The sequence below is a fragment of the Glossina fuscipes genome, unplaced genomic scaffold (genome assembly GCF_014805625.2).
Source record: "Glossina fuscipes isolate IAEA_lab_2018 unplaced genomic scaffold, Yale_Gfus_2 0, whole genome shotgun sequence".
Classification (NCBI taxonomy): Eukaryota; Metazoa; Arthropoda; class Insecta; order Diptera; family Glossinidae; genus Glossina; species Glossina fuscipes.
The window spans coordinates 24,656,481-24,679,200 of record NW_023998414.1 but is presented as its reverse complement, the minus strand read 5'-3'; the positions used below and the strand labels follow the sequence as shown (position 1 = coordinate 24,679,200).

At 34.0% G+C, this 22,720-nt stretch overlaps 6 protein-coding genes across 6 annotated transcripts; 4 read left to right on the top strand and 2 right to left on the bottom strand.

Moving 5' to 3' along the window:
• The first annotated feature begins 64 nt into the window (after positions 1 to 64).
• Positions 65 to 5,664, top strand: LOC119633129 (zinc finger protein 91-like). Its single transcript, XM_038026474.1, has 6 exons — positions 65 to 799; positions 869 to 2,312; positions 2,913 to 2,924; positions 3,787 to 4,310; positions 4,377 to 4,691; positions 4,743 to 5,664. The coding sequence occupies exons 1-6, from the start codon at positions 125 to 127 to the stop codon at positions 5,637 to 5,639; spliced, it is 3,867 nt and encodes a 1,288-aa protein (XP_037882402.1). The 5' UTR covers positions 65 to 124; the 3' UTR covers positions 5,640 to 5,664.
• Positions 5,665 to 6,124: 460 nt separating this feature from the next.
• LOC119635305 (zinc finger protein 91-like) lies at positions 6,125 to 9,304 on the top strand. Its single transcript, XM_038030068.1, has 4 exons — positions 6,125 to 6,198; positions 7,462 to 7,919; positions 7,983 to 8,294; positions 8,353 to 9,304. The coding sequence occupies exons 1-4, from the start codon at positions 6,135 to 6,137 to the stop codon at positions 9,247 to 9,249; spliced, it is 1,731 nt and encodes a 576-aa protein (XP_037885996.1). The 5' UTR covers positions 6,125 to 6,134; the 3' UTR covers positions 9,250 to 9,304.
• Positions 9,305 to 10,668: 1,364 nt separating this feature from the next.
• Positions 10,669 to 11,557, top strand: LOC119635310 (zinc finger protein 771). Its single transcript, XM_038030083.1, has 2 exons — positions 10,669 to 10,759; positions 10,871 to 11,557. Exons 1-2 carry the CDS (start codon positions 10,757 to 10,759, stop codon positions 11,444 to 11,446), a joined length of 579 nt encoding a protein of 192 aa, XP_037886011.1. The 5' UTR covers positions 10,669 to 10,756; the 3' UTR covers positions 11,447 to 11,557.
• A 118-nt stretch (positions 11,558 to 11,675) lies between these two features.
• On the bottom strand, positions 11,676 to 20,221 carry LOC119643941 (guanine nucleotide-binding protein subunit beta-5). The gene is made up of 2 exons (XM_038043453.1): positions 19,017 to 20,221; positions 11,676 to 12,585 (listed from the first exon to the last, which is right to left on the bottom strand). The coding sequence occupies exon 1, from the start codon at positions 20,085 to 20,087 to the stop codon at positions 19,026 to 19,028; it is 1,062 nt and encodes a 353-aa protein (XP_037899381.1). The 5' UTR covers positions 20,088 to 20,221; the 3' UTR covers positions 11,676 to 12,585; positions 19,017 to 19,025.
• On the top strand, positions 17,272 to 19,015 carry LOC119643933 (zinc finger protein OZF). Its single transcript, XM_038043443.1, has 2 exons — positions 17,272 to 17,831; positions 17,896 to 19,015. Exons 1-2 carry the CDS (start codon positions 17,370 to 17,372, stop codon positions 18,628 to 18,630), a joined length of 1,197 nt encoding a protein of 398 aa, XP_037899371.1. The 5' UTR covers positions 17,272 to 17,369; the 3' UTR covers positions 18,631 to 19,015.
• Positions 20,222 to 20,818: 597 nt separating the features above from the next.
• On the bottom strand, positions 20,819 to 22,075 carry LOC119641822 (zinc finger protein 616-like). The gene is made up of 3 exons (XM_038040689.1): positions 21,752 to 22,075; positions 21,550 to 21,690; positions 20,819 to 21,494 (listed from the first exon to the last, which is right to left on the bottom strand). Exons 1-3 carry the CDS (start codon positions 22,046 to 22,048, stop codon positions 20,853 to 20,855), a joined length of 1,080 nt encoding a protein of 359 aa, XP_037896617.1. The 5' UTR covers positions 22,049 to 22,075; the 3' UTR covers positions 20,819 to 20,852.
• Between the last annotated feature and the right edge of the window lie 645 nt (positions 22,076 to 22,720).

The following is a 22,720-nucleotide window of genomic DNA, read 5'->3' as shown; positions in this document are numbered from 1 at the left end:
AAATTGACAACTTCTATGGAAACAACAACAAATTAGACTGTGATCAAATTATTTTCTTTATTTCTCATTCAAAACAGGGAAAACGCTTGTTTATTTAATTAAGGAAAACACTGTATATTAAAAAATGGATACGTCAAGTTTGCAAGAATGTAGCTTTTCGTGTTCTAATTATAATTGTGATTCTGGGGAGTTACCTTGCCTTTTGGAGGAGGAGGATACACAATGTGGTCACGTATTCTATAACGAAATAACGCGCTTATTAAAATTTTATTGTACATTTTGTCAGGAAACCTACGATAATATAGATTACTTTTGTCAACATTTAAGTGGACATATACGTGAAGTTCAGGAACACCAAGGAGGAGAAGAAGAGAATGGTAAAGCATTACCAAAAATTGAGGAGGTTCATCCAGAAGTCTATGATGAGCAGACCAACATTAGCGATTGCAATATCGATGTTATGAGAATAGAAGAATGTGAACAACTCGATGATAATGAAATGATTATCGAAGAATTAGATGAGACTGAAGCTTATAAGGCTGATGAAGAAGAAGAAGATATATGTGAACCTACAAATGGATGCGTTTACTTGGACGATGATGATAACAATTCGAGTATATGTCAATATCAAAATTTAACAAATAAATCGACTGAAGTTCAAGTTGAGAAAAATGAAACGGCAAGTAAAAGCTTTGAGGAATGCTTTTTAAAGGAGATGAATGTTGAGAAACTACGATTTGATCGGGTATGTGTTATACAGGAGGATAAAGCGCAACAACGAATAAAGCCAAAAAAAAAAGTAAGTGTTAGTAGCGTTATAGCTGCTTAAGTTAAGTTGTGAAAGAAAATCAATTACAATATTTTTTAGCCCACAATGCAAGAGCTGTTGCGTTTTAAAGGAAAACGCAAAAAGGTGACCACTGTTAAAGTTATTGCCGTTAAAAATCGTATTGCCGAGCTTTATGAACGCATAAAGATCGAAGAACAAAAGCGATCACAAGATTCTTTGGCTCTCAATCAGGAATTTGCATCTGAAAATGCTTTAATAGAACAGGAGACGAACGAAGCTATAAAAGTCCTTATTAATGAAAATTCTCAGTACGGAGAAGAAAATGTTATTACCAACCAGTTCAATAATAATAACCTTGAAAATAGTAAATTGTCAGGCAAAGACATTACTCGAAAGATTATAGGTGAAACGGTTATAACTTTGATACCAGAAGGTTCAAAAATTCCTAATACGTTACCTTCGCAAGTAGACAATATCGTTGATCCAAAAATTTTAAGAGAGAATTTACAAAATTCCATAAGTTCTGACGACTCGGGCTTAGTTTCTGCTGGCTCTGAGACCGAAAACACTGTCTGCCCCGCATGTGGTAAACGTTTTCGAAGCTCGTTTAGTTTAACTATACATAAACGTATACATTACTTGGAATCGGACAGTGCTGTTAAATTAGCGCATAAATGTTCTGATTGCGACCAGCTTTTCAATAAGATTAGTCAGTTAAAGGAACACGTTGAAACTGTTCATTATCCAGAGGGCTTCATTTGCAAAATATGCAATCGTAAATTAAGTAGTCTTTCGTTACTTGAGCGACATATGCGTAAGGTGCACCTAGATCGTCCCTTTAATTGTAAGCAATGCGGGAAAAATTTTGCAAACCGTCTGACTTACGACGAACATGTAATATCGCACATTTCGGGTAAGTTGTTTAAATGTCACATTTGTGGCCGTAAATACCCAACTCAGTACTTTCTTGCGGAGCATATGCGAAATCACAAAGAACAAGTACCACACACTTGTGTCGTATGCGGTAAGATTACTTTACGCATAACGCAACATATGAAAATTCATACACCCAGACCCAAACGCTTACTTAGCTGCTCGGTGTGCGGAAAAGTGTTTAATTTTAGTTCAGGTCTCAGTCATCATTTTAAAATCATGCATAAATCACCACGGCCACCACAAAAGACTAAAAGAGACTTAGCCACAAATTCAACAAAACATCGAAAACAGTTGCACACAGCTTACGATGAAAAGCAAAATGTTAGAGGCGAAAATCAAATTGTAGAAGAAAATATAACACCAATTAATTCACCAGACGTACACAAGCCTATGACAAATTATATTCTCCAAGAACAGAATTTTGTTAATCAGAAAGAAGAAGAGGCAAAACGTGTTATTGTTGAGCTCATACAGAATTCAACTTATACCTCATTTTTACCCGCTAATGCTTCAAATATATTAGAAATTACTCCACCGATCGCCAGAGAAGAAACTATTTCGGCGGTTGATAGTATCGTCAACGGTTGCTAAGCAAATTTCCATAAGCATAAAGTGTTTGTTTGTTTATATGATATTTTTATATACAAACTAATAAATAAATAAATAATACACATATGTATATATATGTATGAGAATGTCTCAATATAAGGAAAGCAAGTTATTGAACACTTTGAATCACCAATTTATAACAGTCCTTAAATAACCTGTCGTGTTGGCACAAATATATACCTGAATTAGACAAAAATTGTTTTAATTGATCTATTAAAGTATTTTATGTCTACCGCTTGCCCCGAATCTCTAATATTTAGTGTCATATATAAATTAATACGCACGCACACACACACATATATGTATATATACAACAGAAGATTAATTAATTATATTTAAATAATAAGTACGTTATACATTATGGATAAATAGTGCATACACCCGTAAATATATAAATGAGACAAATTCAAGCCAAAACCAAGAAGAATTTTTACATTTCCTCCATTTGCCAGTTAAGATATACAAAATAATCTCACTTTGATATATCATTAATCAAAAATGAATACAAATTTTGCATAAAATACTACTTAGTTTCGATTCACTTTTCTGTATTAAATTTATTGATAATTTTTAAAAGTTATAACGAGAAGTGCACCTTCCTTGCACTTCTGAGTTTATGTTGCTATTAAATAAATAAGCGAGAATGTTATTTCCTTATATGTTATATATATTAGCGTATAAATATAAGAGGACAGTAAGTCGAAAGGAAGAGGACGAAGTAGTACGGCGCACATAGGCAAAATTATTGTCTGCAAACTTAGGCAAGTTGTATTAAAGATCTGTACATGTGTCACGAATGAAATTAACAGAAAATTTAGATGTATCGAATAAATTGATAGGAGAGAGTGGATCAGACGAAAATCGCTTGGATCAAAATTGCGAACAATTAGCACATATTTCATGTAGCAGCACGTCAACATTTATTAAGTTTTATAGATTTATACATATTTATGGTCATGTGCCTTATAGGACCATGAGTTATGTTACTTTGTTATTTTATCATCATCACTTGTTGAATACTTTCCGGAATTCAATATATAAATTGCAGATGGATATTAAAAAATCGGCGCCAAATAACTGTCTAATGTAATTTTATTTTCTTCTTCTTCTTCTTCTATTGAACAAATAGGCAACCGAAAATTCGCAGTGATGTGTAAAGAAGGTCTAATATAAAGACAAAGTTCTTTGTTTTAACCTTAATAAAATGAGTACTAGTTTTACTTAGTTGTTATTATTTATGTATTTTATTATATTGTTTTCCCTTCGACTAAAGTCATTATTTGAACATTGAAAATACACTACAAATGGGCAAATTTTGGAAAACTGTGGCCACTTTGTAAAGGATCAAGTGTTTTTTGCTTTCTACCAATCATTTTTTTTTTTAGTTGATAAATTAAATTAAAAATTTTCACATGAATTGTTAAAAGTTTAAACTTCTTAATCTATACAAGAGAGCACATCAAAAACTTTTAATTTGCAAAATTGCTTCTCGTATTTGTTAAACGAAATTATGTTAAAAACTTTACCGATAATTAAATTCAATGATGTTTCTAAAGAGAAATGCGGTGAAATTTTCTGCCACCGTTCAAAGGAATTCACAATATATTGTACACTTTGCGACATGAAATCCTTTGATTTTACTGATTTTTTAATTCATATTGAAAATGTGCACTTCAATGACAATCTATTGAAATTGGAAAATCCTAGCATGGGTTATACGAATTTGTTGGGAATGAATGTTAAAAAGGAGAACGTCTTTGCAGAACACGAAGCTCCAGGGGAAGAGATATGCTGCGACAATAGATTAGATATTTTAAATGGCACCAGTAGTGTTGAAAGTGGCAATGAAGATAGTGAAGAAGTGCTAACTGTATTAAAGAGAACTGAAGGGAGATCAAGAGTAACAAGTAGTAAAAGGAAACATAATAAAGCTAAAGCGAATTGCAGTCGTTCAGATATGGATAAAAATAGTAAGGTAAACAATGATATCCGACAAAAAAAAAGCAATAATCTTATTTAAATGTGTTTTATACGTTTGAAGCCAGCGAATACGACCAAGGGTTTAAAGTGTCATCAGTGCATTCATTGTAGTAAAACTTTCGTTAACTATGGCCTGCTAAAAATACACGTCGCTAGAGTTCACAAAAGTTTAGCTAAAAAGAAGGAGAGCGTTGCCCGGCTAAAACTGATAAATGTTGAAACACCTGTAGATGATCCAGTCGTAGAAAACCAGAAGTTGTTAGGCGAGTTAGTGATTGCTGAAAATACGAATGAGAAATATAATAAAGATGTTGATAATATTAATTCAGAGGAGCGTGATGATAACCAGGCTTCAGATGGTGATTATGAACCCGATGTAAGTAGGGGCGGTACAAAATGATTTTTTATATCTAAATTTTATCTTTAGTTAGACAATACTGTCGATAACAAGAGGAGCTTTCAATGCGAAGATTGCGACAAAACATTAAGTAGCTGCGCTTCTCTAAGAGCACATACTGCTAGATATCATGAAACAAGGACTAAAAAACCAAAGGAATCAAACAATGAAATGCCATGTATTGAATGCGAGGAGATGTTTGCAAATCAAAAGCTTTACGATCGCCATTGCGTTGAGGTACACGACGGTTTCAAATGTTCCTTGTGTGAGAAAAGGTTCAAAATACGTTATAGCTGTAAACGTCACGAACTGCTGCATAATAAGATAAAAGAATTCATTTGCTCCTTTGAAGGTTGCAATAAAAGTTTCACGGAACACTATTACCTAAGACGCCATCAAGACGTACATCAAACTGAACGTAACTTTATATGTAATTTTGAAAATTGTGGTAAGGCATTCCATGCTAAACGTCGTTTATGGCAACATCAGAAAATACATACGAAACCCAAAAATTTTATTTGCGATATGTGCGGCTATAGTTGCCGCGAAAGAGTCACATTACGCGTGCATCAACGCATACATACGGGTGAGAGACCGTACGTTTGTAAGGTCTGCAATAAAACATTCATATCCAGCTCGTCGCTAGGTGATCATATGGCATCACATGCAAGTACTCGAACACATGTATGTAAGGTATGCAACGCACGTTTTGCGCGACCAAAAGCCCTATATCATCACAGCTTTTTACATTTGGATGTGAAAAAATTCAAATGTAGGTTATGTGGATGTGCTTATAAACAAGCAGCTGGATTAGCTGGACATATGAGGAAACATAGAGAGGAAGATATTATGATGATGATGCCGCTAGAGTCGAGAATTTCATTGTCGCCAGATAAAAAGAATCTATTCACCGGATTTCTTAGTTAAAAAGAATTCGATCATAGATTTTTTATTGAATTTCCTTTATATCGATGACGTTACACGCACTTAAAAGAAAATACAAATAAAATGTGCCCACAACTATTTAGGTATGATTCTGTTGGTTAATAGAACGGTGATTTCAAAACACAACTGCCTGTAAAGATTTAATATGGATTTCTATCGAAAAGGGCTAATTTCAACTAGTGCGCCGTGGCAGAAGGGTGATTAACTACCGATTGTCAGAAGTAAGCACGTCTCCGTAACACTTGGCGTATGATCAGTAATGAATCTGTCTTTGATTTCTGTCAATCATAGCCACCATGAAACTCAGAAACCCTGCTTAAGGCGACCATATATTTAAAACACTAGGCTCGACTAAATCCTAATACGATCCATTTAGAATCTGATCAGACACTAATTGAGTCACAAGCATCTCTATAGCGCTGATTTACCGTCTTCCAGTATTGCAGGAAATATTGAAAGAACCAAAACAAGATTGCCATGGGTCCAGATAAAATTGTCACACTTGAGACCCGAGACACAAATAGGCAGACGGATAGGAGAGGTAAGCAGAACACATGCGGATGCCATATAATTGCATAATCTATCATAAAGTTTCAAAAGTATGGACCAAGGAATGATGCCTGTGAGCAACCTGTTCCAACATTCCTGCGGTCAATATCGTCTAAACCAAGTGTACATGCGCAACTCTACAAGAAATAATTTGCTCAGAGTTTGATTGCCTGGCAGCTCCATCCGTTTAGATGGTACACTGTTTTAGTTCGTATAGTCAAAGCCTGTCTACAAATGCATTGATATATTTTTCAAATGTAATCAGGTATCGTCAGTGGCTCGCAGTAGAACTTAGACAAAGCCCACGTAGAAGCCTTCCTACCATCGGCTTTCTCATTACTTTCTGAAGCACTGGATACAGGCTAATAATCTGAAAAAATCTAGAATCACTCATTATCTTAGCAGATCTAGAACTATTCCTTATACTAGAAGAAAACTGTTACCCCAATACGATCTAGAATTGCTCCTAACTTTGCCAAGCCACTTCAAGAGCTCATTGCGCAGCATGACAACTTTTTGTCAGAATGGAAAACGATCTTTTGACATGCATAAATATTCAGAAATAATTTTGAAGATGGCTTTTGCCACCTCACCGATTATTGCATCTATATTTATAGGTATTTCTTCCCTTTTACACTCGGAATAGCGTACCTGACCCCACGCTCCTGAATTTGGTGCTAAAATTGAATATGAAGAAAAACCATATATAAATAAAATATAAGTTTCTGGTTAAAAGGCCCCAGTAGCTGAATCCGCCGCTCAACACAGAAAAACATTCGATGCGGAATTGTAGAATACGATAATAACGGATTATCTATTGTCTATTGCATTGTGAAGAAGGAAAAATTGGTAACAAGTTACGTATTAACCAAGAGAATGATATTAGTTGTCAAAAGGACACAGTCTACAAGAATCTTAAACTGATCACTTAGAAGAAGTTGATTGTTGACCGTTCGTTGTTGAATGGATAACAATTTCGAAACCTTCTTGGATGGCATTACTGAAGATTACAAGTTAAATGATAAAATGAATAAAAAAATGAATATTTACAAAAAAAAAAAAAAGAAATATGCTTGTTACGGAAATAAAAGCTAGCAAATTGTCTATCCCTTACGTCTTATATTAACATTGTATTCTTTCGGTAAAAAATTACCGAACGTGGCCACACTGCAAACTGTCAATTTTTTCATTGTCAATTGTTTTTGTTGACTGGCAAAAGAAAATAAAAAAAATTTTTCCTTTTATTGAATTGCAGCCAGTAAAGCTATGTTGAAGACTTTACCAACAATAAAATTTAACGAAGCCCCTAAAGCGAAATGTGGTGAAATTTTCTGCCACAGTTCCAGGGATTTTACAATATATTGCACACTCTGCGACATGAAATCTTTTAATTTTTCCGATTTTATAATGCATATTGAGAATGTGCACTTCGATGGGGATTTGTTAAAGTTGGAAGCTTCAAAAATAGATTATGCGCAGTTTTTGGAATTGAATGTTAAAGATGAGAACAGCTGCCACGAGCAAGAAATTTCAGTTGATGAAATGTCCTGGGAGGATATGCCAGATATTTTGAATAGGAGCAGTAGTGCAGAAAGTAGCAAAGAAGATGTTGAAGAGGTCCTAACGGTTCTAAAGAGAAATAGGGAAAAAACAAAAGAAAGGAACAATAAAAAAGCACGTCATAGCCTGGGCAGTCTGGGCAGAGATAGTAAGGTACATTAAAACGTAATAAAATAAAACTCAGCTCTCACCCAAATGTATTGTATACATTTTTAGGAAACAAATGCAACAGAGATGTTGAAATGCCATCAATGCGAGCATTGTAATAAGACTTTCGTTAATCCTGGTCTATTGAAAATACACATAGCAAGGATTCACAAAACGTTCGTAAATGAAAAGAAGAATGACAGGGAGCAAGAAGACATACTCGTTGAAGAACGTGGTGATGTTAAAACGTCTGAAAATCTGGAAACATTAGAAGAATTAATGGTCACAAAAGACACATTTAAAAGATACAATAAATATGCAAATATTATTATATCGGAAGGCGATGAAAGTCAGGATTCAGATGAGAACTATGAACCTGAGGTAAGAAGGCGCAATAATCTAAAAATACAATAGTTAAAACGTAATTTTGTATACTCAGTCAGAAAATAAGACCAACAATAAGAAGAGTTATCAATGCGAAAACTGCGATAGAAACTTAAGCAGTGTTGGTTCTCTAAAAGCGCATATTGCTAGATTTCATAAAACAAGCAATAAAAAGCCAAAAGAATTGGATATCGAAACGCCATGCGGCGAATGTAATGAACTATTCGAAAATCAAAAGTTATACGATCGCCATTGCATTGACGTGCACGACGGCTTTAAATGCTCAATGTGTGACAAAAGATTCAAATTACGCCATCAGTGTAAACGTCACGAACTAATACATAAGGAGGCGAAACAGTTTGTTTGCCCATTTGAGGGTTGCAATAAAGGTTTTACGGAGCAGTATTACCTGAAAAGACATCAAGATATACATCAAACTGAGCGTAACTTCAAATGTGATTTTGAGAATTGCGGTAAAGCATTTCATACGAAGCGTCGCTTATGGGCTCATCAGAAAATACACACTAAACCGAAAAATTTTATTTGCGATATTTGTGGATATAGTTGTCGCGAAAGGGAAACGTTGCGCGTTCATCAGCGCACCCATACAGGAGAAAGACCGTATGCTTGCAAAATATGTAATAAACGTTTTATATCGAGCTCGTCGTTAGGTGAACATATGGCCTCTCATGCTAGCAGTCGAACGCATGTTTGTAAAGTTTGCAATGCGCGTTTTGCCCGCCAAAAGGCTTTGTACCATCATAGTTTTTTACATTTGGATACAAAGAAATTCAAATGTAGAATATGCGGTAGCGCATATAAACAAGCAGCAGGATTGGCCGGTCATATGCGAAAACATCGCGAAGAAGACATGATAAAGGTGATGCCACTCGAATCGGAAATACCTTTATCATCGGGTAATAATAACCTATTTGAGAGATTTCTTAGTTAAATTGAATTCTCTTATAATTTTCTCAAGTTCTTTTTGTACATTAAAAGCGTTAAACGTTTTGCAATTGCATGAAAATGAAAATAAAAACATCGATACGATATTACTGTTGCGATAAAATGCTATGATATATGTTTTTTAATTTTAAAAAATACAGAATTTGATTTTTGAGATGCAGTGCGATAATACCTTAACAGCGAGTTTTTCAATTTCAGCAAGTTTTGTCGTTCATTTTAATAGTTATCTGTCATATGAACTTTAGTAAATGGATTCAAAATTTGTTCCAGCCTGTCCAATGTTTTCGTTTACCAATTTAGAACCATGTTGGGAATGGTCGAAGAAGGAGCGATCCAAAACATTTTGAACAGCCTTCGTCCTTTGCCGAAAACACGTCACTATACCAAATTTCATCAAAATATCTGAAAAATTGCGACCTGTAGCTTGATATACAAATTTACATGGATAGGCAAGCGGCAGACAGATAAACAGACAGGCTTAGATCAATTCATATTATGATTCTGAATCGATCGGTACAATAAAAGATGGGGCTGTCTTAAGCCTTTCTGCGTGTTACATACCTACATACATCTGTGCCACAAGTGGTGTAGAGTATAATGAAAGCTTTCGTATGACCAAAAAATTTACTCTTTTTTTTTTTTTTTTTTAGGGCAATTGTTCAACATAGTGATCTAATACGTTCTAAACTTAGTGACTGGTAAGTTTGTTTGACATGATCGGTTTCTTGATCTTGATCCTTTGCCCTATAATATAAGGTAAGGCCATGCAATGCAAACTTTCACATTGTAAAGAATTATTAAAATTTTTGATATCTTGCGACGAAGATAAATGAAGATTTGATTAGGCAAAATACTGTAGGGTATTTAGGTAGAATCGTTACTTAGGAGCATACAAATATGCTTGAATTGCATTTTCCCAAAATTATCATAAATGATATAATATAGGGTTTAACTTAAACTTGTTAGCTTAGAAATGGGATATAATGATGATCGTGTAAAGACTTGCTAAGAGAAGTGGTGACAATTGATCGACTGATACTGTAGAAAATATTTGCCCTATAGTGAGTATGAGTTTTTTTTATTTATTTACATAAACAGTGCATTTGATTAAATCTTCAAAATTAGTTTAGCAACAATTAATTAACTTAAAAAGCGAAATGTCCGAAAGCATACGTTTGCAATTTTTGAAAGACAATTGAAAAATCGCATACCATGTGTTGTTAAACGGTCTTAATGATAATGATCATCATCATCATCATCATTGGTGCACTTGTCTCAATGTTGCTTTTGCTTTATTGTTTGTTTATAATTAGCTTTTACATATAATTGATTTTGTTAATTTAGTCTAAATAAAAGTTCAAACTATTCAAATGCAGCAATTAAATTTAGAATCGCCTAAGTAAAACGCTAATAAACTCTTTAGTACCCATATGCATATATATATATTTATATATATATATATATATATATATATATCGCTTGTCTCGGGTTAAATGGTATATAATAACATAAAAATTCTTACAAGTATTTTGTTGTTGTTGTTGTTGTTGTAATTTCGTTTGTTATTATTATTATTATTATTCTCATTATTATTAAATCGAATACAGGATAACAGGAACAGCAGCGCGTATGTGTGCGTGGAATGTAATAAATCCTTTACAACTAAATACAATTTACATTATCATCTAATGGATCATCAAAATGATATTAAGGCAGATTATCGATGTCCTTTTAAACAATGTCAAAAACAATTTAAAAATCCTAAACGTCTCAGCGATCATAAGAGACGCTATCACATCATATCGGAAAGCTATATATGCGAATATTGCGGTTATCGGACAAAAATGAATTGCAATTTCATTGTGCATAGACGGCAACATACCGGCGAGAAACCATATTGCTGCGAAATATGTGGTCTATCGTTCGCCTCAAGGTATCAATTGACAACGCATAAGGACACGCATACCATGCATAGGCAATATTTATGCGATGAATGCAATATGAGCTTTAAGCAGAAGAAAACTTTATTACACCACAAATCGTTGCATACGAAACAAGGCAAACACGTTTGTCATCTATGCAATGCTTCGTTTAAGCAATCATCCGGTTTATCGCAGCATAAACGCAGCCACAAAGAACAAATACAACGTAGCACATCAATTATAACCATTATTGAGAAATGAAATGCAAATTTCATTTATGATATTTTTTTGCTTTAACTAACGTCTCGACATCTCTTCACGTCTCCTCAAATTGATAAATATATTATATTGGCACAGTATTTTCGTAAATATGTAGGCGTACAGTTATTTGATCGATTGAGAACAATATTTATTATATCGATTTGTGTTGTAAATTACAAATAAATAGATTCATCTACTAGGTGCTTGCTTGTATTTTGATCAAGGGATTTCTTTATTTCATACAATATATACAGTAATCAATATGTTTTCCATCATTTGCTAGAACATTTTCCTCATCTTTCTGTGTTCAACATGTGCATACGGCATCGAAAAAACGATATTGGTTTGGCACCGATCCAATCATTAACTCATTTTCGCACTTCTTCACCCAAGTCATGGTGCATCGATCTGAACAAGAGGCAAATCAAAAGGCGCATTGCCTGATGTGGCAGATTTTTCCCATTCGAGCTGCAACAGTGTATCCTTGATAGCCCCAGTAACGTGTGTCCGAGCGTTGTCATGCAGGACGACGACTTTGCGCCTACTAATCGCAATTTTTGGTCCTTTTTGCAGTAATACGTCGTTCAATTTGTTCAACCGACGTCGGTGCACATCTACGTTAATAGTTTCATTCAGTTTTATCAGCTCGTATTACCATATACTTTGCTGATGCCATCATATGCACAGCAAGACTTTATTGCTATGATTATTCCACTGTGATGTCGAATGTGGATGGCACTCTGGAACTAATCCATAGCTTTTTGCACTTGGGATTGTTGTAGTGGTCGCGCACTTTCGTTTTTACTGGCAAGCAATGAAACTGCGTTGTTGAAACGATGGCAAACGGGAATGGCATTTTCAGTCAATTCATGTGGTTGCCATTTTCCATTCCCTTGGATCTTTCCCATCGCATCTAGACACGTCTAGAGACAGTTGAGTCATTAACTGCTCAGCTGTTCGAAAGTTTTTTGTCCAGTAAGTCTTGCAAGTCATTGTTTTCGAACTATTTTTGGTCCCCAAGGCCGTTCTCTTTATCGTCGACATCAAAATCGCGACTTTGAAACCGTTCAAACCAAAACTGTCAATTCACAAGCACCATAAGCCTCCATATGTGTTTAATGGACTTTGGCAGGAAATTTCTTCAAAACAATTAACAGAAGTAAAATTTAGAAGAAAAGAATTACATTTTCATGCTCTATAATAAACAGTGGCCTGATTTTTTCTATTTTCGAAATAAACGTTTTTGTTGCATAGGTGGGTGCTTTGAAAAGTTCAGGTCATTTCCGAATTTGTTTGAAAGTGTGGGAGAATATTTACCACAGATGCTATACATTTGAGTAGGCGGACAGACGGAGAGACGGGCATGTGTAGAAGCATTCCAAATTTGAAACTAGCCAAGATTTTATATACTTTGTGGGGTCTCTGAAGCCACCGTCTTGGTGTTGTGCAAACATTTCGACAAAGTTAACATACCCATCACGAAACGATGAGAGAAATGGATTTAGTTTATTAAATAAAATTCCTTACGCAACCTGAAAAAATATCGATAATTGTAATCATTTCGATGTGAACGTTACATTTGATTAATCGAACTTCTCTGACTAGATATATATTTTATAAAAAGACGTCCGTTATTTTCGATAAAAACAAAAAAAAAATATATATATATTAATATATATATATTGCAGCATTATTTGTAGTTTTAAAAAAAAATAGAAAAGTAAATTTAAAAAATCAAGAAAAAAAAAATATATATATATATACATGTGTATATATATGTATATATATATATATATATATATATGTGTGTGTGTGTATACATGTATATATATAAATAAGTAAAGATAAGATAAGTACGATAAATATGAATCAGGAAATGGCCAATGAAAAAGCGTTTGGAGAAATTGTTAAAGCGATTCATCATCTTATCGAAACGAAGAGAGGCCCGTCCACGTTAGAACAAATTCTAAGAGATTATCGTTTAATAAAAGGTAAACAAGTTGCATACGAAAAATTGGGATATAAAAGCGAACAGGACCTATTGGAAGCATCTAAGCAATTTTCTTTGAAAGAGAGAAATGGAAAAATATTTATTGATATAAAAAAGCCAAAACGAAAATTATTGAAGTCTGTCAAAGCAAAGTCGGCAACTTCATTGAAAATAGTTAAATCCGATGAATTGAAAAATAAAGAACTGGATAAGGAAGGTATGCTGATGGTAAAAAAATTTGATGATTTGAAATTGAATGATAAGAAACCGAATAAGGTAATTGATAAAAATCCAATGGAAAATGAATTGAAAGCGGTGCGTTCGAAAGTAAAGACTAAAATTTTACCAACAAAAAAACCATTAGTCCCGAAAATTAGTATATCCGATATGGTATTGAATTATAAAAGCAATGAGAAAATTCCATCGACTAAGCACGCCCAGCGTCAACAATTATTAAATGATAAAATGAAATTAGATAAAGCAGCTGAGAAAGCGCAAGCTAATACTAATGAAAATAAAATAAAAGCGAGATCAAACTATTCCACACCCTTAACTAGAATTAGTACATTAAGTTCACCTTTAATGAAGGAGTCAGATGGTGCCTTTAATTATTTGGAATTGCATTTAGTGCACATACTGCACACTAAAGTTAGTTGTCATCCTAACGGATTCGATGCCGACCATCTGCCCGAATGGTATGAACGCACCTTTGATAGGCCCATTGAAAATGGCTGGTTCGATCTAATAAATAGATCAAGGAAATTTGCCCAGGAAAAAATGAACGACAGCACTATACTCTATGCGTTAAATGATGACGAAATAGCTGTAGATATCGAAGAGACGGGCTCGCTTGATAAAGCTTTTTCTCCGGGTGTAATTGAAGAGTCGAAAAGTCAAAAATTAAACAACAACGATCAAACTGGAGATACTTAGTGTTTGAGACAAGACTTTTATTATTTTTAATAATCACATTTTATTACAAATTTATTTTTTGCTCTTATGAATGAATACATATATGCATATTCATATTTAGATGTATATATAGATATATATATATATATGTATATAGAGATATATAGACATATATGCTTATATAGATATATATAGATATATATAGATATATATACATGCATTTATATTTGTATTATACAGGAAATATATCGTACATATATATGTAAACATATATTATATGTATATATATATATATACATGCATTTATATTTGTATTATACGGGAAATATATCGTTTATTTCATTACACGAAGCGTTAGTTTTCTTTGTTAGCCGATCGCAGCACCACTGTTAGAGTGTAAAAGTAAGGCCTTTCATAATTTGTTATTTTGAATGAAAGGCAAGGGAGGATGGTAGGCATATATTTGAGTATCAAAAATAAGAAAATCGTTTTGACAAGAGTATTAAAGGGTGACAACGTACCTTTCCTATGAAGACATCATCACGTCAATGAGCTCTGCGCCATCCAGTGTAACTGGTATATATTTGATACAAAAAAAAAAAAATGTTGTATAAATTTCTGTGTGATTAGCAAGTGTCTGAATGAAAAAAGTACAACTTTCGACTGAAAAGAGGCCACCCTGTATTTCCTGGAAAATGTTGTTTCAAAGATGCTGTTCAAAATTCAAATAAAAGCAAGTAAGAAAATTACAAATTATGTCGTGACCGAATCTTTTCTACCCATCACTGTTACCGTAAAGAAGACAGTCATCATACTCTATAATATGGAGTGGGCGAGTTTCATTTTTTCTATTTTCAAAATAAAAGTTCCTATCGCATAGGCGGATAGGCGCATAGGCGTTACAGTCGTGTCCTTTGAAAAGTTTAGATCACTTTCAAATTCATTTCCAAATTTGCGGACTTCATTTGTCTTCATTTTTGCGAACGGCAGAATGTTTATCACAGGTGCTACAAAGTTGGGTGAACATACACATGGACAAACGAACAGATGGGCTTGTTTAGGTGCACTCCAAATTTAAAATTGGACAAGAATGCATATACTCTATGGGATTTTTGAAGTTTGTTTCAGCGCGTTATACAGGTATTAAACAGTAATTAAATTTTGATATACTGTAGTATTGAGTAGGCGTGGTCAGTTTTTTGCTTTTTTATAAAGGCACCACAGCATTGCCTATAGAATATGGGTTCAAATTTTTGTAGATTTATCTGCTGTAGTCTAGGCGTGATGATCAAAAAACCAATTTTGTATCCCTTTTGAAAAGCAGAGGTCTTCTCAGTTTACGTGGTGCTATGATGTGTGCCCTTCGACCAATTTGGCCCAGTTTCAATAGTTTCAATTCCGGTGCAACTGTTCAAGAAGAGGAGTTTATCTCTACAATAAAAGCGCTACATTAGAATTCCTTTCATATTGTAATGTATTGCAGGAAGGTAACTCTATAAAGACGAAGGTGGTGGCAGCCCTTGGTTAATGTCTCGTCTTGTTCTTCTTTACTTCTGATCATACGTGTGCCAGCGTCGTCACTTTGCCTTTATAAATATCGATTAATAATTAAATTGAGAATTAAACTTGTATACCACAAAGTGAAATCAAATAAAATTGATATTATTCCAAAATATCACAGATATTAACAATTTGATTTTAAAAAAGAAAGAGTTTTTTCGATGAGAAAGCTTCAATTGGAGTCAAAATTCTTTATGGGTCTGCTGAGATACCCAATAAAAAAAAACCATTACCAGCTATAGAGACAAAATAACAATTTTTTGGACATCGAGCTATAATAGTTTCTTGGGAAATTAGCGAGCAAACCTAGCAAATCCGCTGTTTCTGCACTTTTAATGCACAATGCAAAAGGTTCACCTTCAAAAGTGTGTTTAAAAAAATAATTAGAGAGAAATTGGCCAAAAAAAATGTATACCCTGTCAACGCTGTAAAAATCAAGCTCAAAATATTTGTAAGAATCCGCCTGGGTCACACAACTGCAACAAACCGCTGGATCTTTAAGGAAACTACTATACAATTGCGGACGAAAAATTAAACATATTGTTTGTGAATCCCAAAACGTTTGCAATATTCGAAGACTTGTTTTCGAAGTGTCCAAGTCTATGGACATTTTATAAATGATATCAATAAAACAACTGACTTTATTAAAGCCATTAGACTAATAATCTTATCTACCTTTAAGAGTAAATAAAATACAGCGAGGATATCTCTTGTGGATTCCATAATTCTTCTTCAAATGTATAAACATATATGTAAACATATATATAAATACATATGTAAATAGATACATACATATACATGTTCATATTTACAAATTAAAATGCTTTATAAAAAATTTGTAAATTAAATATATCCCTCAGCTTTGAGGGATATATTTACCTACTTAGGTTGTGATTAAAGCAGGAAAAATAACAAATGCAACATTAAAAAAATAAACTAACTTTTTGAAATTGATTAGTGAAAAACAGAATTTAAAAAACTCTTATGTATTATTTATAAAAACTATAATATTTACAATCACAAATTGGTCCATACCTTAGAAATTGCTTTCCCATATAATACACATTCTAAAACTATTGTCAGTCATTATTGGACCATCTTTATTGCTTGTTTTTTAATTTCTGAGAAAATCTAACTCGAAATATGATATTATGTAAAACAAAAGAAAAAAGTTAATATATGATTCGCCAATTTCCGCAAAGCCTCATGAAAAGTGAATTTTGTTCACTTACTTGCTTACCATATCGACGTTTATTCGTAGTTGGGTAATCATGAATGAAAAGTGTAACTTCCCGATTCATTTTCATGTAAATTCATATATTTTAAAAGATGGGCGACTCTTACATTTTCTTTATTAATTTATTAATCTGATAAACAAATTTGGTTGCACTGATCGCAATTGGTTACATTTTATGGCTTTGCCTTATAAAGCAAAACACTTTAAAAAACTAAAGGAAAAAAATGTTAAGAAATTGCTTTTTACCTATTAGTTATAATACAGACTTTAATAAATCATGTGGAGAAGTTATATGCCATAACATTGCTACATTTAGCATAATTTGTAAGCTATGCAAACTCAAAATATTCCACTTTGATGAGTTTACAGACCATTTGGAGCGTATACATTTACAAGAAATACAGGAAAATTGCAATTATAAGGAAGAGTTAAACACTATCGAAAACGATACTGAAATTGAAGATGATGATTTCGATCCTCCAAATTATATTATTAAACAAGATTTGTCGCTTGATGAGAAGCCTTTCAGCGGGTTTGCAGACAAGCATTGCAGTAGTGAAGAGGTCTTACAAGAATTTAATAATTTCGATGAAGTGACCGAGCGCGCATCGTGCGAACCGTGTGATGTAAAGTCTAATGATAAGGAACAAAACGAAGATGAGAAACCGCGAAGAATTATAGAAACGGTCCTGTATTTTCTTTAATATAGGTATCTATTGTATGTAATAATAATTTTTTTATATCTAACAGAATCCTAAACCTAAAGAATGTAAATGTGAATTATGTGATAAATCATTTTCCTCCGAAAATCGTCTAAAAGTTCATACGAAACTCAAGCATTTGCGTGACAGACCCTATAAGTGCACGCTGTGCTTAAAAGCCTTTGCCGAGGAACGTTACCTGAAAGCCCATAATAACACCCACACCGGTTATACTTGCGCCAAATGTAGTAAAGTATTTACAACAGCAAAAGGTTTAAAACGCCACATGCCCTTGCATAGTGATGTGAAGAATTTTCTATGCACTTATGAGAACTGTGGTAAAGCATTTGCTAGTGAATTAAAATTGAAGCATCACTTTAAATATCATACCACTAAGCCATTTGTATGCGAGGAGTGCGGGTACAGTTGCTACAAAGAAGGATCTTTGGTTGTGCACATACGGGGTCATAGAGGCGAGAAACCGTTTGCCTGCAATCAATGTGATCGACGCTTCGGTTCCAAATCTCTTTTAAATGAACATATGGCCACACATTCTAAGGAACGCAATCATATATGTAATGTGTGTGGGAAGGCATTTAACCGTCCTAAGGCTTTATACCATCACAAGCATTTACATTTAGGCATCAAAAAGTTTGTTTGTAAGATATGTAATGCTGCATATGCTCAAGCTGCTGGTCTCTCTGCTCACATGCGAAAACATAAACAAGAAATATTAAATGGATGCCATGCTAAAGATGATTATCCAACACTTGTTAATTTCTAAAATGTTTTTTGTTTTTCCAACAAACTCTTGGAGTATTTTATTTTTGAACAACAATTATAGACATTTACACATAACTACTTAAATTTTTAAATAATATTGGAGCGACAACAGTTGTTAAAATGTCTAGTTTCATTTTTTATACCCAGCATCGAATGATAGGACAACTTTCTAGGATGCTTTTATATTGAATAATTAAAGCTGTCCACGCATAATAAGCGAAAACTTATAATCTACGATAGATATTGATCTAAGGCTTGTTAAAAATATTTATCAAGACCATCAAATATTTCACAAGTAACAAAAAAATTTGCACTCGCTTTTATATGTTATCTTTTAGAGACATGGATATTAGCGATACGACCCATAGCAAATATAAACTTTCTTACTTGTTAAACTTAAGCCCAAACACGTATTGTATAATCCCAACTGCCCGTAGACAGGGCTGTACCATCGGGTGATACTTGTACACAAGACACTTTATTCTCATGACCGTATAATAAGCAAATGCGCTCCGATTTTAGGGTATCCCATAAGTTAACGGTATAGTCATTATAACCCGCGAATAATAAGCGACCGCTTACTGAGAAATCAACGGAGTTGACACCAAAAATGATACTTTCTTTAGCAAAAACTGCCACTTCACGATCTGCTCGCATATCAAACAAACGACAACTACTGTCATCAGATCCAGTAGCAATGGCATCACCACATGGATGAAACTTAACGCTATTAACATCCGACTGATGGCCTTCAAACGATTGTACGACTTGTCCAGAACGCATGTCCCAAATAAATGCCATTCGATCACAACTACCAGATACAAACGTATTACCCGTCTCGTTTGGAGCCAAATCGATAGCCATTACATCACCCGAATGACCGTGGAAGCTTTGCAATAATTGCCCAGATTCAACATCCCATAAAGCGCAAGTCGAATCACCACTTCCGGTTAATATTTGTTGATCGGAATTTGGATAAGTACAGCATGACATATAGCTTGTATGTGTGCCCACGGTCCGTTTTTTGGCAGCCATATCTTCGTCGGATGTTATGGGATAGACAGTGACCTTATTATCCAAGCCACCACAAGCCACATAATTTCCAGAAGGCGCATAAGCACAAGCCATTATCCAAGTGGTAGGCATGGTTACAGCATGTTCTTTATTCGTTGTAAACGCATCCCAGATAATCAAACGACCATCCTGTGACGAAGAGATAATGTGACGTTTATCGGGGCTCCAGTCAGTGCATAGCACCTTGGCCTGATGACCTTTAAGTATCTTGCGTGGTTTGATATTAACGAAAGCTATTTGCTCCAAACGGTCCGCTACACTCGATAAACTAATATCGTTTAATTTTTGCCGCTCTTCTTCGAGCTTATTTTTTAAATTTTCTGCTTCCTTAAGCAGATTAGTCATTTTATCATTAACATTTACAGAAGTCGATGAATCGGCCATACTTTTCTTCTCAATTTAATTTATATTATCCGCCACAAAAAGTTTTCTTTTAATAAACGAAAATCAATACCATGAGCATACACGTACATATAAAAAAAAATGCTGCCTAGTTTGACGCTTATTAAAGACAACTGAATAATCTTGTAAGAACAAAACAAAAATAAAGAAATTCTACTGACTGACTGAATGATTGCTTTTAAATAAGTGAAAGATGTAAATGGAGGCAATAGTATTTGCCTTTGATTATGTTTGGAGCAGTGTTTTTCATCTTTCTTTTATCAAACACGTTTGTTACATTTGACAACGCTTTTAAGTAACTGTCAAGCATTTGGATTAGTTATGCTTCAAAAACGAATTAAAGGATTTTATCTCTGGGAGATCTCTCGATTTGCATTCAAGAATTCTTGCAATATTTTATTTTTCTGGCTGCACGTTGAATATATAAATATGATATAAATATATCGGGGACTAACATTGATGTAGAAGTAGACCAGAGCGTTACTGATTATTCAAATTAGGTCATTGATTCTGGCTTTAGATTTTCTTGCAATGCCCCTTGGTCCCCTTGGGGGTCAATATTGAAAAAGGCATCTTATATATTAACAATTGTCTAGCTGTTGCAGGTGTGTATGCGTGCACGGGGTAAATATCCAAATGGCAAAGTAAAAGCATGAGTCTTCCGATATAGTATTGTTTTATTAGATAGTGTCTGGCCGCTTATATTGCTAAGCATTTCCACTTATATAACCTAATATAATAATAGTTCTAATACTTGTTTTGTATCGTTTTGTGTTTGCTCTTCATGTGAGATATTAATCCCGGTTTTTGATTAAAAGCAGCATCGCAAAATTTACAGATATGCTCGCGTTTATTGAGATGAATTTTTAAATGTGCTCTTAGTGTTTTTTTGCACTTGAACAATGACGGACATTGAGGGCACGGTACCGTACGTTCATTGGTATGCGTTATTTGATGTTTACGCATTTGATAGCCATCGAAAAAGCTTTTATCACATTGATTGCACTTATACGGGCGGTTATTTTCGTGTCGGCGAATATGGCCCTGATATTCGGTTGAAGTAACAAAAGATCTGCCACATAGCATGCATAAGTATGAACGTTCACCAGTATGACGTCTATCATGCAGTTTTAATTCCATGCGGGTATAAAATTTCTTTGAACATTTTGGGCACGCATAGTCTTTTTTACCACTATGTCGAATAACATGGCCTTGCAGCAAGCGTTTATCCTTAAAAGCGAAACCGCACAACTCACATTTATGTAAACGCGGCTGATCAAAATTTTTACGAGGTCGACTGCAACGAAATTTAGGCTGAGATGGCTGGTCGTCACTTACGTTCTCCGACCTGCTTGAAATTTCATTCGTTTGCACGGTAACTGACAATTCCTTTCAAAGCACACGCTTTACTTATAAGAATATTTTTCATTTCGTTCAGAAATACCTTCAATATTATTGTATCCTCGGAATCTGTAATAAACGTTGAGAATGATTTCTCTAATAATTCTTCGCCAACTTCCGTAAGCCTATTTTCGCTCTCGTTATTCTTTGAATAGGGAATATCATTAGCGTAGTCATCGGCAATCTAGACAAAATTATAAAAAACCATAGTAACTCGTATCAATACTGAAGGGAAGTAACCTTACCTCTATCTTTATAAAATCTTCAAGATTTTCATTCAATCCTAAGGGTAGTTTATCTACTAATGGGTCCACTTCCACGGAAATGTCGTTATCGTCGTTGGTTACCGAATAAAATTTGCCATCATCATATTCATCGTCTAACTGATATTTTTTTTTCATTTTGATTTCTGTATAATGTTCGGATAAATGATCTAATAAGAGATTAGGTGTTTCAAAAGTTCGTTTACAAATCGAACACTGGAATGATAACAACTGTTTATCATCTATAAATATTACACCGCAAAGATCTTTATTATCCATTCCGGACAATTTTTTTCTCCTTCTTCTTCTGTTATTCACCAAATTAACAACTGAAAATTCGCTGAGATGTGTAAAAAAGGCCCAATGTGAACACAGAGTTCTTTGTTTGGGCCTAAGTAAATTTGAAGTTAGATTTGATATATAATATTATTATTTATTTATTTTAGTGATTATTTGATTAGATTTTTTTTTTTAATGTTGTGTATTATACGTCCGCCACGTTAAGTTTTTATTAAATTGTGCGTATTACTTATCCGCCTCGTAGCACAGAACAGTAGAGCGAGAAGTAAATTCCGATGCGTAATGTGTAATGTGGTACATGAATATAAAAAATTATGTGAGGGAATTGATGGGTGTGAAAGCCAAAAAATGTGAAAGAGAGCAGGGTCATGAATTGACTGTAAACACTTATATGTCTTGATGACATGATTTAAGTAAAGAGAAGACTGCGACGTTAGCTGTTAAATTGCGAGAACGTAAAATATCAAGAATGCTGTGTCACGAAGAGCCCATATAATCAATTTTCGAAATGTGGAATGGCGAATAGAAGTGGTAACATTCTGAGAATTAAATAGGATATGATCAGGAGATTGTGAGACTCCACATATGCATAAAGGGTTGTTTTACTATGTTCATTTTGAATAGATGATCATTGTATATCGTGTGATTGAA

Bases quoted from the DNA above. Each gene is read 5' to 3' on its own strand.
- LOC119641822 (XM_038040689.1), bottom strand. From the start codon at position 22,048: ATGGATAATAAAGATCTTTGCGGTGTAATATTTATAGATGATAAACAG. The intron at 21,691-21,751 runs GTAAGGTTACTT...AATTTTGTCTAG, and splicing joins AAGATTTTATAAAGATAGAG to ATTGCCGATGACTACGCTAA. The intron at 21,495-21,549 runs GTATTTCTGAAC...GTGCTTTGAAAG, and splicing joins AGGATACAATAATATTGAAG to GAATTGTCAGTTACCGTGCA.
- LOC119643941 (XM_038043453.1), bottom strand. From the start codon at position 20,087: ATGGCCGATTCATCGACTTCTGTAAATGTTAATGATAAAATGACTAAT.
- LOC119635305 (XM_038030068.1), top strand. From the start codon at position 6,135: ATGGGTCCAGATAAAATTGTCACACTTGAGACCCGAGACACAAATAGG. The intron at 7,920-7,982 runs GTACATTAAAAC...ATACATTTTTAG, and splicing joins GTCTGGGCAGAGATAGTAAG to GAAACAAATGCAACAGAGAT. The intron at 8,295-8,352 runs GTAAGAAGGCGC...TTGTATACTCAG, and splicing joins ATGAGAACTATGAACCTGAG to TCAGAAAATAAGACCAACAA.
- LOC119633129 (XM_038026474.1), top strand. From the start codon at position 125: ATGGATACGTCAAGTTTGCAAGAATGTAGCTTTTCGTGTTCTAATTAT. The intron at 800-868 runs GTAAGTGTTAGT...AATATTTTTTAG, and splicing joins GAATAAAGCCAAAAAAAAAA to CCCACAATGCAAGAGCTGTT. The intron at 4,311-4,376 runs GTAAACAATGAT...ATACGTTTGAAG, and splicing joins ATATGGATAAAAATAGTAAG to CCAGCGAATACGACCAAGGG.
- LOC119643933 (XM_038043443.1), top strand. From the start codon at position 17,370: ATGTTAAGAAATTGCTTTTTACCTATTAGTTATAATACAGACTTTAAT. The intron at 17,832-17,895 runs GTCCTGTATTTT...TATATCTAACAG, and splicing joins CGCGAAGAATTATAGAAACG to AATCCTAAACCTAAAGAATG.